The 15,664-nt window shown below is 36.6% G+C and overlaps 1 protein-coding gene across 3 annotated transcripts in view; it reads left to right on the plus strand.

The window, feature by feature from the left end:
• Positions 1 to 15,664, plus strand: part of LOC120335619 (uncharacterized) — a 43,066-nt gene that overhangs the window by 16,259 nt on the left and 11,143 nt on the right. Inside the window, exons 1-4 of one of the 3 annotated variants that reach the window (XM_039403153.2) lie at positions 4,959 to 7,195; positions 13,392 to 13,496; positions 13,844 to 14,092; positions 15,032 to 15,205. In XM_039403153.2, the coding sequence (XP_039259087.2) occupies positions 5,090 to 7,195; positions 13,392 to 13,496; positions 13,844 to 14,092; positions 15,032 to 15,205 (2,634 nt within the window). In that variant the 5' untranslated portion in view covers positions 4,959 to 5,089. Of the gene's footprint in view, positions 1 to 4,958; positions 7,196 to 10,428; positions 10,697 to 13,391; positions 13,497 to 13,843; positions 14,093 to 15,031; positions 15,206 to 15,664 lie in introns of those variants that run through there. The other 2 variants (XM_039403155.2, XM_039403154.2) reach the window with 2 other exon arrangements.

The following is a 15,664-nucleotide window of genomic DNA, read 5'->3' on the forward strand; positions in this document are numbered from 1 at the left end:
ACTAACAACGATCAAAATTTGTTTAGTTCGTAGTAAGGATCATACGTGGTACAACAATTCATTCAGACTTAACCCGATGGCGAATAAGAGGTTTGAAACTTACTGAATAGTACCGAGTCAGAGGCTGATAAAAATAATTCACTTATTTCAGTCATATTGACGACTAACAACAAAATTTTTCGTTATGCAGGTAAGACGAGTAGCCAACGACTTACTATAATACACATACCTATATTTTTGAAAAAACATGTTTTTCTCTCGACACAATATGCATTACAATATAAGGTAATGCAGCCTCGGGGGTTTTATCCACTCAAAAGTCATTGCGATAATTCTCCGATAAATATAAGCTATTAAAAACCTGTAATTAGTTGGAAAATGGGAGTATGTATCGTTCTTCTATCGAGTGCCGTGATGTAATGCGATAAAATTTGTAAACATCGAAACGTTAGTATGATGTAGATACGCCCGTTTACCGGGTAAAACGGGAGTCGAAGAAACGATGAGCAAAACGTTGCAAGTGGGTCAAGAGGAGAGACGGCGCGTGCTTGACTGGTTCATTGGCGCCTTTGATCGCGTGTCACCCACTTTTCCTACGATGACAATGAAAAATGGGGGTTTTCTTATCGTGTAGAAGACGACTGGATATAAATGACAAAACAATGCGACAGGGTTGCCCAGGATGTCTATTTGTGAAACCATGATACGTTTGAAATGTACCGTTAGATCAAGAGTCGTAGTGTTGAAGCTAATAACTAATTAAACCCATTTTCGCATGATATAGAGGTTATTTTGTCAGGGGGAGTAAGATCAAAGACCATTTAATAGTATTGTTTGGGAATGTGTCAGAGGCGGAAGTGTTGTTAAGCACCCGAATCCCGGGGTCTTCCGTCAGCTTTTTGGAGTAACGTTGCGTGAGATCTCGCATATTAATCAGTAGGGAATTTCACTGACATATTCAGCACGTTTATTTTCTTATCTTTCCTCGACGGAAAAAAAAATATCCTAAAATGTTGCACTCTGCTTGCAAGCGACATTTCCGCTAACAATAGCTCTGCATATGATATTGCCTTCGTTACATTATGTTTGAGTTCGTCTCACCCTTGCTGTCCCGACGTGACCCGGCGTAAGAATTTTTCGTGTGGTTCCGTTCGCCGCTCCAGGATTATCTTTTTCCGCACGGATAAAGACTAGCCGTTGACAGTTGCAGGAAATGCTTAAATGAACTACATACACGAGTAGTTGAGCGCAGTTTGAATTTTAAAAATCTTTGCTCGATTTTATGAAGTCCGTACACGAGAGAGATATGAATTGCGATATTTGTAGCTCGATCATGTATAATGTATTTAAATGAATTAACCCATTTCTCGCTTTTGTTTATTACCTTATTGATGAACAAACATGTCAGATGACGTCTGATGTCATGAAATGCAGTTTTGTCAGATACAGAATATTAGAATATTGCCGTATGTGGGCTGATAATGCTATGTTGTTATTAAAATCGCGTGGAAAAGTGAAGTGATCGATTAATCAGGCGGCATTTAGTTAGAACGTAAGACCGGCATTTGGAAGTAAGCAGTTAACAACGACGTTAGACATGTTGCTGTTTTATAATAGCAATTATGTATTTCCTATTATTTTTTGGTGAGCGGGATGATCGTTTTTATCAGCGTTGTTAAATGTGGAAAGCGTTTATTATATCAATTTGATGTTCCATATGACAGACAGAGCTTGGACGGTTGGAATGATTCAGTTTACAAAATGTGAGCAAGGCATTAACGGTTGGAGGTATTTGGTACAGTTTTGTAATGATATAGTATCACGACAGATTAATTTAATCAAAAGTATTGCTTATTAGTTTCGCATATAACGGCGGCGTACGCAATTTGATGTGCCACGCGTGCCATTTGATGTGTTTCATTGTATATTCCAATAGTCTACAATTGTTATTATATTCTGACCTTCGCAAGAACGGTCACACAAATTTAGTTTTCTACGTTTTTGTAATGCCACGACCACGCTGGGGACTATTGTTTGTTGGATATTTCGTAAAGCTTGAAATCCCCTAACCCGCTTAGTTATTTGATAACCTAATGAGTAATCCTATTCAGTTTTGCGTGCTCAATTTTCAGGGCATTATCTCCCGCTCTCTACTACGTTTGAATATGCGTACCCATTAACGGTTTTCGTGCTGCGTTACTTTTTATGATGAGCCCAATCATGGTCTTCAATTACTTTATCAAATGCTGATTACCACCTGCTTTGTGACGCGACTGCATTACCCGACCAGCGTGCATTCTCGCACGAATCCGTTAGCACATGCGGCGTTCCGTTCATTTTAACCCATCGCGTCATTTCGGTCTATAGACTCAAGCCAAGTTATTGTTTTGAACTCTGCGTGATTGCGGAATTAGTCTCAGTTTTATATAGCTTAATGCGTTTTTCTAGAGGAAACCCAGTTTCGCTTACCTTTCTGAGATAGAATTTTTTTTATTATGTTGTTTGAGCCAAGATGGCGGTTCTTGGTAGTCAATATTTTACGTTGTTCATCTGATAAGAAACTCCGGGTAGTTTATGACATTTTATTGCGGGTAGAATCGTGTTAGCAATTGAATTGATTACATAGGAATATAGCAGAGTAGAAAGCAACAGAATTCAGTTCACAGTGATTTAAAATGTTTTGAGGTTTCTGGCATTTCGTTTACTGTAATTGTCTTGAAAATATTTTAGTAACACACGAAGAAAATTTGTGAAATACTTTTTCACTGCAAAATCTTCAAGATTGTGCCAGTATTGATTAACACTTCGGTTTCTAGGAACGCTAGTTGGTAACAAAGTTCTATATCTCTAAGCAGCGGTCTTAGATTGATACTTACATAAAAACATAAAATAAATTATATGAACAGTGTTTTGAGTTTCTGTTAACATATACGACAGTTAACATAATCAATACGGAGATGGTTTCTGCAGAACTGAAGGATCAATCGTGTTAGACTGACGCTTTGTTTAACCCATTTTGATTCAAAATTAGTTCGACTATTCGAGAATTGCATAACGGCCATTTTAACGAATATTTTCGATTGTGTGACCCAAATCATTTTAAACTTGAATTCGCGAAATCTGTATAGCTGTATTATTCTCTCTAATTGCAGGCTTCGTAGGTGTCTGATGATGTGTGGTCTATACAGTTCCATGGACGTTGTTATTGATCAATGTTGTGGTTTGAGGTACACGACTTCAGGTTGTATAGCTTCCTTTTCCAATTTAAATGTTCCTATACTATTTTGTCAAAAAAGAGCTAAATTGCATTCCGTCATAACTTTCGTTTCTCATGTGTGGCTGATGTATGTGGATGTATTTTCTAGCCCGCTTTTTGGTAGGCGCTGCTTGGAACTCGGTAAATTGTCGGACAATCAATCTTGAGCTAGAGGAACAATTGTTTTCAATAGTCTTGTATTTTTAACAATTCGGTCATCAAAAATTGATGACTTGCCGTTCTGCCGGTTGGCACCGCCAAACACAAGCCAATTACAGGCGAATGATGCAACTTCAAGAATGCATTAAACGTAATGAATTACTACTACACAGTACACACTATTGAACGTAACGCATTATCCGTTTATTTCAGTCTTCGCATCATTCAATATGCTATTTTTGTAGGACTATCAATTATAATAATGGACATTTTATAATCAAGTTCTTGTCAAAAAATGTGATTTTTTTCATTGATTTTGCCCACGCCAACACAATATTGTCAAAATCGTTTTCGTATTAAATTTCTACTACGAGCATTTTCAATATAAGAATATAAAGTATGGTTGAATCTTAACGGTGAAACAGGTAGATAGAAATATATAGTACTCTTAGTACATCTCTGTTTATGTGCGTTGTCAACGATATATTGGCCGTTCTGATTGATTTTCTCAACTTCCTGTGCGTTGCTTTTCAAATCGACTATTAGAATCACGTTATATTGTGTATTTATTTTTCGCCAAGGTACAGACGACTTCATACGCCAAATTTTGATAAATTGATAGATACACATCTATCCTAGCAGTCTCTTGATCTGTATTGATAAGAAACTGTGTATTTTTTCAGCCGGAATGAATTGGACGAGAAATATTTCCATCGAGAACATAGTCAGATTTGGCCGTACACGATTGATCTGCGTAGGTTAGAAAAAATTTTAAGAGAAATTTTTGAGGTTGGGATATACGGAGGGTGAACCAAAAATATATCGTCTGCCTAGACGCCATTTCTTTTTCAGTTTATTTTATCTATATCTTCATCGGGTCTGAGAATGATCAATTTCTTTTGACTAATCTGACTAATGAATATTTTGAATTGTATTTTTATGACTAAAAGCATTCATGCAAACGGGCTTCGTATGCTAAAGCGTGAATGTCCCGCACACGCACGCACGTGCCAAAAGCAGTTTCCTGTGGCCTCGCATTATGAACTCATTTCCGGCTCTAAAGCAGAATGGGACTCGCGAGATGTCGACCCCCGCGTTACGTTTGGTATTTACTATTAAACGATGAGAAATAACAGAAACTAGTGTCGTCTTGAGACAATCGATGTTAGTCATTATGTGTATATTGAGCTTTCAGGCGCGTTCTTACTGCAATTTCTTGAGCGATAATGCTTTATGAGTTACATAATGTGAAGCAACTAAATATTGCAAGATATTGTAGAATTCGTCAGGCTTCACGTAGCGAGCCAGTGTTTCTATCTAATGTGGCCCACAGTTGAACTTGACAGAAGTCCATTATTGCATTGTAGACAATAATTCCAGCCAGTTGCTGAACCTATTTACGGTAAAATGCCAGTCAAAATTAACCGGTATTTATAGTTCATTGCGTGGCCTTATTTGCTTACTGCCTTCTTACAGGCTCAGATATGTGATATGCGCATTGTACTGTTGTCTGTTACTAAAATATCTTAACGTATCTCTCTGTTGCTTTAGCATATTGTTATATATAAATAGATATATCGGTAAGTTGTTTTGATGGTAGATATTGTGAAACAAAAGTGAACTATATATTTATATTTGAAAATCAATGATATTATACTGGGATAAAACAAAGACATGAAGGTGAAAAATATATTTTCAAATCGGAAAAACAAAAAGAAGAAAAATCTTCAACAAACTTCCTCGGCTGGTGATGTCAACGCAAGTCATGGCGACAAGCTAATTATATCTCCAGATGGTAATACTTCTGGTAAAGAAAACGAGATATCAGACGCAGTGAACAATATTAATTCAGTGACATCACAGTCACAAGCAGGCGATAATGTTGTTGTCCTTCGATCGAAGGGTAAGAAAGGTTCACGGAAAAGCAGCGACAAATACGATCTGGAAATAACAAAAGACAGAGCTTCTTCAACATCGTCGAATAATTCAGCCAAAGTAAAGTCTCGTCGACCTTGGTCATTTATAGATCAGCTTAGGCGTCAGGATAGCAGGGAAAGTGCTTACTCAACCTCGTCATCAGCGCGCACTAGTCAGCTTGTGGATGATTTCATATCTGTACCACCCGCGCGTCACGAGGAAGAACTGCTTGTAGGCGACTCACCGGCATTAACAAGGAAACAACGAAGAGCAAGGGACTCTGGGGCGTGTACTTTACCTCGCTCTCTGACACCTGAACGATTTGAGCAGGTCTCGACGGCAGGCGGAAGAAAGAGTGCGGATGGAAATCAAGATTACGCAACCAAAAGACGAACGATGGACTTTCGTTTCCTTAATTTTTTCAAGAGGTCGTCTTCTGGAGATTCGGCACCTTCAGAGGGTAGCTTGCCTTCAAATTCTGGGAGGTCATCTCTTCGAGCCAAAAACAAAGGTAAAAAGAAAGGAAGCAAAAAGAAGCGCGAACCCGAAGATTTCAATCAAAGTCACCCAGAATTCAACTCCCGCATGAGGAGTTTTAGCAATACTTCACAAACGATCACAAATTTGGACGACGAAACACAAATACCACCTCCCGGACTTTACGATAGCGACCCGAAACTTAATTATTTAGACGAACGCCCAGAGCCTGACCCAACTGACAAAAGAGTACCAATTAATGGGGAGCCGGCTTTCTATCTGGGTGATAACACTTCTAAATCTTCGTTCCAAGAGGCCAAAGGAAATAATTTATCTCGGAAATATATGCGCAGATCGGATCCGACTTCCAGCCACAGCATATTGAGAAGTCAAACTTCAGATACAAGCTCCTTAAATTTGGTACGTTCTACTTCTAATTCTACGGAATCGTCTTCAAGGCGATCCAGTACCGTTTGCGAGCCAAGAGATTCCCCTCTCCCCGAGGATTCTATAGCTAGTTTCGATAGCTCTGCCCTTTTAGCTGCAAGGGCAAAGAAAATTCATATGTCCGGTTCTGTACCGCAAATTCCTAATCGACTTCAAAATCAAAGGGTGCAAAGGGCGTTATCTAATGAGATGCCACAAGAAACTGTACCTGACTTCATTGTGCAGGCGCGATGCAGTCAGAGCGTATCTAATCTTACTGTAGGAAGCATCCAACCCCAGATATCAATACCCAGGTCATCTTCAGATGCCGACAAACCGAAAAATGGAAGAAGGCTTCCCACGCCTTCACCTCATCAACAAAAGCAGGACAAAGATAATGCTCTCCGTGCAGAGAACATGAGCACTAGTGCGGATTTTATCGCGCCCCCTTCACCAGTATTACGAGCCATAGGCTATCCGCCTGTAGTGTTTAGGCGTAAAAACCATAAACGAAATAATCAAAGACCAAATTCTGCATACGCCGATCAAAGAACTCAACACGTTTTATCACTCAACATGGAAGACCTCCCTACTTATTCCAGAATGTGGCATGAAATGACAAAAAATGGAAGCCAATTTCCCTCATCTGAAGATATTTTAGCCGTTCGCGAAAGTGCTGCTTCTACCAAAAGGGGATCCGGTGGTTCCCAATACGGCAACACAGCCAGCAGCCGGGCCAGACGCAGAGGTGCCACTTTGTCCGCTTATGGTCAACGAGCGTCAATGGGATTTTCAGTGGCTGCAAGCGTCGACGACCTGGACTCATTATCTAGTAGTACCTACGGATCCAAGCAATCACTATCGGATCTACCACGTATGGACGACGACGAATTACTAAATGCGTTTTTAGCAAGAAGCCACGCATCAACACATACTTCATCAGGCAACCTTCGTCATCAGGTTTGTACCCTTACAAAATTTATAAATAATTGTTATATTTAATAAATTGTTGTTGTTATATATAATAAATTAATAAATTTACAAATAATTGTGAAGAATCGTCAATCACTATGAGCAATAGCTGGTTATGGTTTCGCGGAAAATTTAAAACGGAAAGGTAGGATTTACGTAATCTCTATCACAGTGATTGTGTGTGTGTGTATCAAGCGCATCATGTTTTGTGCGGCCAGTTCAAAGGCATTTTCCGTGTACGATAGTCGATTGAACGTTTTGTTGGATTTACCAACATAGTTTAGTTCGAAGTCTTATTTTCAAAAGCTTAGCGAACCGCGTTTTTATATTACAGAATATGGTAGATTAGTGAACGTATTTGCTACCGATGTTCGATTCTCAGCTCATAATCTGATTGTGGTTAATTTTAATTTTGTGTTCTATTTGTGCTTGCGTTTTCCAAGTTGCAACAATGCTAAATTTAGTTCATTTTGTAATTCTCGGATCCATGTCCTATGGTGACTATTAATAGAAAATTAACTGTAAATAGCTGTCCTAGTTGCTGAGGCGGAAGTGAAGCAATTTTTCGTTCTAGTGCTGTATAATCCGAACTGTGGGCCATGTAGCTGTAACGATTGTTTTTTAATGCTTAAAATAGTCGCGACTGTGTTGTAGGCGAAAAACTACTTAATTGAAACCATATTCTATAATTCGTACGTTACAGTAAGTTGCCACTATATGCCTATTGTAAGGTGGTTCGACCCCGGAATTGAATTTCTTGTTTCGGTCATCTTATGCGAAAACACCTGATAATATTATTTACTGCGCTGCCCTTTACCTAATATTCGAATTTTACCGATTTATATAGGTGAAATGCTAATCGGTTTGATCTTTCTGTCTTTTGTTCTCAAGAATTATCGTTTGTGAAGGATTCCAAGTAATTTCAAGCCTTCTTCGTGTGATGCCATGACCATTGGCTAAATGCCAATACTGGGGTCTTGATATTTTCTGAAACGTGTGATATTTCTAGTGTTAGGTAGCGATAATATTTATTGTTTGTTTCCGTGCATAATTGTCCTACCTTTGATTTATGTGTACGTGTTAGTTGCGAAGCCAGTAGAATGGTCAATGGGGTCACAGAAAAGGTCTGTCATGGTGCAAATAAATATCATTTGGTTCACGTGAAGGACGTTTACATTACAAAGCTTGCTGCATTAGTAGAATGGTCATCAGTACTTGATTTGTATAGGTTTGATAGGATTGCAGTATTTTCGACAAATAGTATTGTTGTTTAATATGGTATCATATTGTCTATTATAATGGTATTTATTCCAATAAAGTTGCATTATTTGTAGAGCGAATGTGGGTGAATGCAAATTTTTGGTTGTTAATTTTTTGCGAAATACAAGGCAAGGCGTTAGTGGCCCGTTACCATACAGAATATGTATAGGTTAGATAGGTTACAGGCTTAGATTTTAAGGTAATTTCAACCATTTTTCGATTGTTGTCCACCCGTGGTATCATTTACCGCGATAATGCCGTGGAGTTTTTGTTTATTCAAAAACAGTTGTATGTAGGCAATTTGTACAATCTGCTTAATGCTAGTTAATTGTCTTCGAGTGGGAATTAAAAATTCGTACCTTTCCAAAATAAGAATTTGGTATACAAGCATGTTCATTCCTACTTCACTAAAGCTTTCACGTCATGGCAGAAAATAAGCATACAGTGCGTATTTATTTTGGTCGAATTACTCAATTTCTCCAAATTTTCTTTTAAAATTGCACTTCAGACCTTTTAATCTGAACTTTACCAAATTAAAATCGATGCACGGTAAACACACCATATTTGGCAAAAATTACGAAATCGCCCACTTTGGCGCTTTAATTGAACGGTAACTTATATTTTCAGTCGTTAGTTTTATTATTATCCGTACGAGTCCTGGAGCGTTTTAACGATGGTTTTACGAGCCATCCATCCATCGCAAAAACGTAGTCGTCGATGTGACGTCACCTTCTTACGTGACTCACCATTATATTTACGTACCTGATCTCATCGAATCTTCCGCTCTTATTTATGTTCGCTATTTACCGGTAGTCATTTTGTATGCAATTGCTCATTTAGAGAAACAGTGTGTTACTTGAAATGAGCGCTGCCGTGAGTTGGAATCGGTCGAAAAATTACGAATTTAACAAGTTTCAATAAGTCTAAGCGATTTGTTTTAATTTTGGTAAATATTATAATTATGGTATATATTATAAATGGACCAAATTTTATTTATTTTATTAACAAAGCGAACATTTAGGACCTGTTATTTGTTCGTTTCATTATTATTACCAGTTCGTGAAAAATGACTGCCCAGTGCCCACGTTTACGACATTTCAAAACATTTGACGCATCGCCAACATTAATGTTTCAGATGTAATATTATCACATTCAACTAAGAAAAATATTTGTCATAGCTATTATAACCTCCACGACAATTCATAAACCAATAATCAGTTATTATTTTTATAGAATGATAAATTTTATATTGACTAATTTTGCGAAATTTCATAGCATTTACACATAAAATATAGGGTTGGTGCGGAATGTCTTGGCCAACTTGGGTAATTCTTGTAGGAAAACCGGGTTACATAGCCAGATTGTTTGAAACATCGATTGTTATATGATTAGACAATATATATTTTACGAGTACGAGGGTTTTCAAGACAAAGGGGAAAATGTTGAAATTTCGAAAAAAAATTGTTTGAAAAAGTACAAAGAAATAGATTAATTTTTAATCAAAGTGTGAAGCGTTATTCACTATAGTATTCCACGGTCGGTCATAAGTTTGAATGATATTGGTATTTTCATGTAGTTGGTACGTTATAAACTGCATTCTGTTGATGACCTCGCACGGTCCTCTAAACGATCTTAATGACGTCATAAATAAACCCGTTACCGCCGCTTTAAATGTTGATGTGGGAGTTTCGTTGGCTGATGACTCCTTGAGCGTGGCGTTGGTGTGTTGTTTAGCCTTCTAGATACTGGATCACGTCATCAATTTTGGCGCAATGATGAACGATGACTGACTTGGCCAGAGTGTGTGTGTGTGTGGAACCGTCGTCTGTACAGTACAACAAATCAATTGACTTTAATACCACGAAGATATGACACTGTTTTCGTGGTAATATTATAGTGTTATTGATCGATAAGGCGTCACGCTCTTGGGGATTTATACTTAGATATAGATTTATAGACATGTTAAAGACTTATTTTACATTTTAAACTTCATTAGCAATATGTTATACGCATAAGGTCGGAAGAAATAGTCTAGAAAAAGAGTTGGATTGTATCGTAAAGCGAATCCTGCTTTGAGTGTGGCAGGTTCTTATTAAAAAAGTTTGCCGTGATTAGAAAAAAATGCGTATTTCAAACGATACGCGAGAGGAAAGAGAATTTATTAAAGATGGATGCTACTTCAAACAAATTTCTGTCATCGAAGAAGTCGACGAAGAGGAATTTGTTAACGTACGAATAACCTATTATTACAACTATATAAATGAATCAAATATAGTCAAACATATACTTGGCCTAGAATCATTGGTATTTCCAATCTCTTAGACCTGGGATGTATTATATCGTAGTAATATTTTGATTAGAAATATAAAAATATTAGTACAAAGTCAAATAATAAAAAAATGTGAATAGACTTTATGGAAACCCTGTCTTACAACTTGTACCTCATGTACTCTATGAAACTCAATGAAAAGTCTTAGTTTTCTATTATATTGTATCGATAGACTATAATATGCTGTTAGCAGTTTTCGGTTTCGCCTTTCTCACACATTCAGATTGTAAGTTAAAAATTTAAATGTTATTGTTTTCTCGAGTATAGTCGTGATATGTTATGCAAATATCATTTGTTAGGGATACCTGTATTTAAATGTCTAATATACGATTGATATTCTCGTTATTTATTTTCTGACGACCAGCTTGACGCGGTTTAATAAATATTATTGTACATTTGTCTGTTTATAAGTATATTCTATATCTGTGTAGGTTGGAATTACATGCCATAATGGCGCTTCCTGGATAGAGATAAATTTAACTCCTATAACATATGTGGTCGTTGCGTATTGCCACAATTAGTAAACTTAACAGCACAGTTTTAAAGGAACCTAAAATAAAATTGATCCATTCTTAGTCAGATAATTTATATCTGCATGTATCGTTCATGTGTTGTGTATGGAACCCATCGTCGGTATACCCGGTGTCAATGATCGATCCAAAAGTCGTGATGCGTTTGGATTGTTGAGATGTATAAGGTTTTTCCAAATTACGCATAAATAAAGGTTTAGCATTGACGTTTTATTTTCACGTACATTTAGCGTTCGCTGATTGGACAATGATCGGAGTTTGAGGGGAAATTCTACGAAATAATCGAAATAGATAAATTAATATGGCAGGGTCTAATTTATCATCATAACATGGCTATATCAATAGTTTAAGGATGTGTGACGTAAAACTACGAGCCCTTTGCTTGTTGTGTTTTGTGTGCAAGTTTATAAATGGAAGTTCCAAAAACATCGTGTTTGTGTATTCCCTGAAGTCGAACCAATCTTGTTTGTCTGGGTATATTTGAACGCTCTGCCCCCACTGGAACTTAATAAACTCATAAACGCGTTGACTTTGTTTTTAACTCATCAACATTGAGTTTATACCGTTATTTTAGTTCCATTATGAAATCCTTTGTGTTTACGCATAAGTCTTTTTCACATTGCGCTCATCAAACTGAGACCGATTTTACGCTTGTCATTTTCGACCCATGTAGAGACGCGGTAAGCGATAAACAAAAATTATAAATATACTTAAGCCGACCAAAATTTAAAGATTCGATAGTTTGCTCTAATAGGCCTCCCGCGATGCTAGCTCCGATTCCAGCTTTTTACTTTTTTAGATTTGCGGTAAACACTTACGAATGGTCTTTCGGCGCTTCGACCACTCAAGTCGTATTTTAAGGGCCATAAAACTTTATATTGAATTTAGGCGAGCTCGTTGAGCCGTTTTGACATCGGAGCTAGCTTTTATGCACCGTGGTCCGTACATATGTTTTTATACTCTGTAGCCTTCTGCCGCATATACAAGGCCACTAGAAAATAATTTTTTTAGCTTTGTTTGATTGTGTACATCATCTTTGCTCGGCTCTGATTGAGAGTACCGCCTGACTTTGTTTGTTTGCACAGATCAGCTGATTTGTTGATCTCTCTAGGACGTAGTCGTGTAAAATATTTTTATTTTAATATCCCAAGTAAGAAAGCGTACTATAACGTTTCATCGTCATTTGCTAAAATATCACAATACCAAAATATTCTTAATCTTTTCGTTACAAGACGTATTTCAGAAGTTTCAACAATATAAATATACCATCATTCACTCCCATCACCCCGAAATACTTAGTGAAGCACATCAACAGCCAATTCCGCCGGTAATGTATTGGTTGAATATTTCTACGGAATAGGACAAATGAGCATCCAAGTAAACTACGCCGATAGAAACTCAACGCTCGTTCAATTTATTTCTTGTTATTTTCATGCGCAATAGAAAACATACGAAGCTTAGCGTCTTATGAAACTCGACGCTTATCATAAGTAAATTGTAAATAAATAATCGATGTACATTACATCATCATGGTTATTCAAATACCGTTTAATATTTGTAAAGCCAAACATATGTTAAGGAACTCTTCTATAACCTCGCCGGTCTTATTTGCATTACGTAATTTGTTTGCACCGGCCAACAGTTTTTAATCTGTCTTTATATTTTGTATTCGTGAATTTCTCGCTATTAAATTATTCCTTTACCTTCATACATGCTTATTTACTTTCGTAATTTCCCTTGGGCAACGACAAGAATATTTTCCCAAGGATGTGCTCGTTTGTAAAGCTCCCTTAGGGCTAAACAGAACAGTGATTTGTGTATCAACTTTTTCATAACGTTTATTATTCAGACGTTTAGGTCTGGTGTTATATTTTTTCTTCATATTGAACCTAATCCCGTATGGCCGTATCGTTAATTTTTGATTTAGAATAAGTTAAAGGTACATCCCAAGTTATGATTTTGTTTGGAAATCATTCAACGTTATCATTGTGCTTCAAAATCGTATCTTACACCAGTTAACGATAAATTACACATCTCAAGCAACTACTTTTTTTTTATCAAACAGGAGCCAAGTTCCAAAAGAGCGAAAGCCATCAGAAAATCGGTAGTCTCCCTAGCAAATCTAATTTCGCCGGGAAAACCAAATCAGAAAAGCAGCAGCAAGTTACAGGTTGGAATTTCATTTCTCCTCGATTTCGTAAAAAATAGAATTACCGGTAATTTGTTCTGGTTGAAAAAAAAATCGAAGTTGATGTATGCTACTAAGTCAATACGGTGCCTCATATTTTTTCCACATTTAGTATTAACTATTGTGCACAGCATAAATTTGAAGTCGAAAATTGCTTTAATTTGAAAATGTCAGTGCGTTAAATTTTCAATTTTGTTATAAAGTACCCTTGGGACGTCAGTGCATTTTTGTGTGTTTTGATGCCAATTACTGCCAGAATCGTTGCATTTTTTTTTTGCATATTGCTTATAATTTACTGCCTATAACAAAGCTATTGATTTTCTTTCTAGCGTTCATCCAGCTTTAAGGAATCTGGTTCCGCGGTGTCTTCCAGTACTGCCGCCGTCGCCTCTTTCAAACCTTATCGACCACCTTCAAACACACCAAATAAATTGAAAAATAATCGTAGAAGTAAATTATGGTGCGAAACATTCGATCACACAGGATTAAACGAAAGAGAAATCAAATGGCAAGAAGCAATATTCGAATTGTATCAAGGCGAAAGAGATTTGGTACAAGATTTAACCATGGCAAAACAGGTGAGGTTTCCCCCCATGAAATCCAATTTGCAATACCGCCGCGGTAAACCAAATTAGTTTAGGTCGCATTTTAAGGTTTTGCGGAAGTAGCATTTTTGTAACAGCCAAACTTAAAATTGCACATAATGCGATACCTAAAATAAAAACCTAAACAGGTACAGCTTCGAAGTCAAAAAACGACACATGATCTATTATGACAAAAAAAAATAATTTTTGAAAAATATGACATAAGCTGATATGGTTTTACAGCGGCGATATAATAATATAATCAGATTTTCTTTCGTTTTACCTTGTCTTGTTTATCGCATTGCGACCACAGCAGCACGTATTTGAACGAAATCAGCTTTTCCCAGACCACAAATGTAATGAAAATACACAAATCCTTTGTTCTAGACCTTGTTGAGCCATTGTGCTTAATCTTGTATATCTTCAAATGATGAACGGTATCTGACATGATCTTCAAACTTTTCTTAATCATAGTAGCCTTGGGGACTTTTAGTTGTATTTTATACAAACACCAGTTTTTGAGTTTAAATAACTAGCTTTCAGAGGTTTAAACCACGAATTATACGCGGATCCTTTGATTCGCTTTTGAATTAGATTAGGATAGAATTATATTCAGTGGAAAGTGCTTTTGGTGACTACCATTTGTCCCACTTTTCAATGTACAGCTGAAAATAATTTTAATATGAAGTTGATATATTCTCCAATAACGACTAATGCAATATGCGTCAACGATATTTTAATATTAGGAACATGAATTTCCCAAGAAAATAGTATGATATTGCCACGAATGCACAACGATTATACATATGATGTCTGGCATGATTTATTTCATCAATATATAAACTACCAATTTGCAAGGCACAAACTAACTATTAGAAATTGTAACTTGTGAATGTGAAAACGTTCCAATTTCATTATTTTTCTATTATATAGACCTATCGTGATTCCATGGTTACGCTGAAAATGCTTTCCGATGAAGAAGTCACTTTGATATTCGGTAAATTGGGATGCCTACTCCCTCTGCATGAGGAGTTACTCAATAAACTTGAACAAGCGAGGGGAGAAGATGGGAGAACATTGTCCATAGGATATATCTTCGTTGAATGGGTAAACATTATATGTATTGGGAATCGGTCTAATTATCTAATATCAAGTATAATATTAACATATAATATAATATAAAGTATGTGCAACCTTTTTTACCATTGTATCAAGGTTTTCGAGTTCTCTTATTAAACTTTTAATTGCCCTATATATTATATATGTTTTCAAATATAGGGTAACTTGTATTGTAGTAACACCACTTCATTTTATAATTTGAGATAGGGTAAAATAAATATATGGTATTGGTATACGATTCCCCTTGAATTTGAAATTTTTCTCGAGACCAATATTCGCTCTTTCTCATTCAACTTTTATTTTTGAGGTTGTAAAAGAAAACAACCTCATTTCATCGTTATTAAGTTTTTTATCTTAATTGCCAGCAGTTGTCATATACTTCCCACTCATAAATTAAACTTCATATGTATTTAATTATATTGAAACTTGAATTCAAACTTCAATTCC

Source organism: Styela clava, chromosome 2 (genome assembly GCF_964204865.1).
Source record: "Styela clava chromosome 2, kaStyClav1.hap1.2, whole genome shotgun sequence".
Classification (NCBI taxonomy): domain Eukaryota; kingdom Metazoa; phylum Chordata; class Ascidiacea; order Stolidobranchia; family Styelidae; genus Styela; species Styela clava.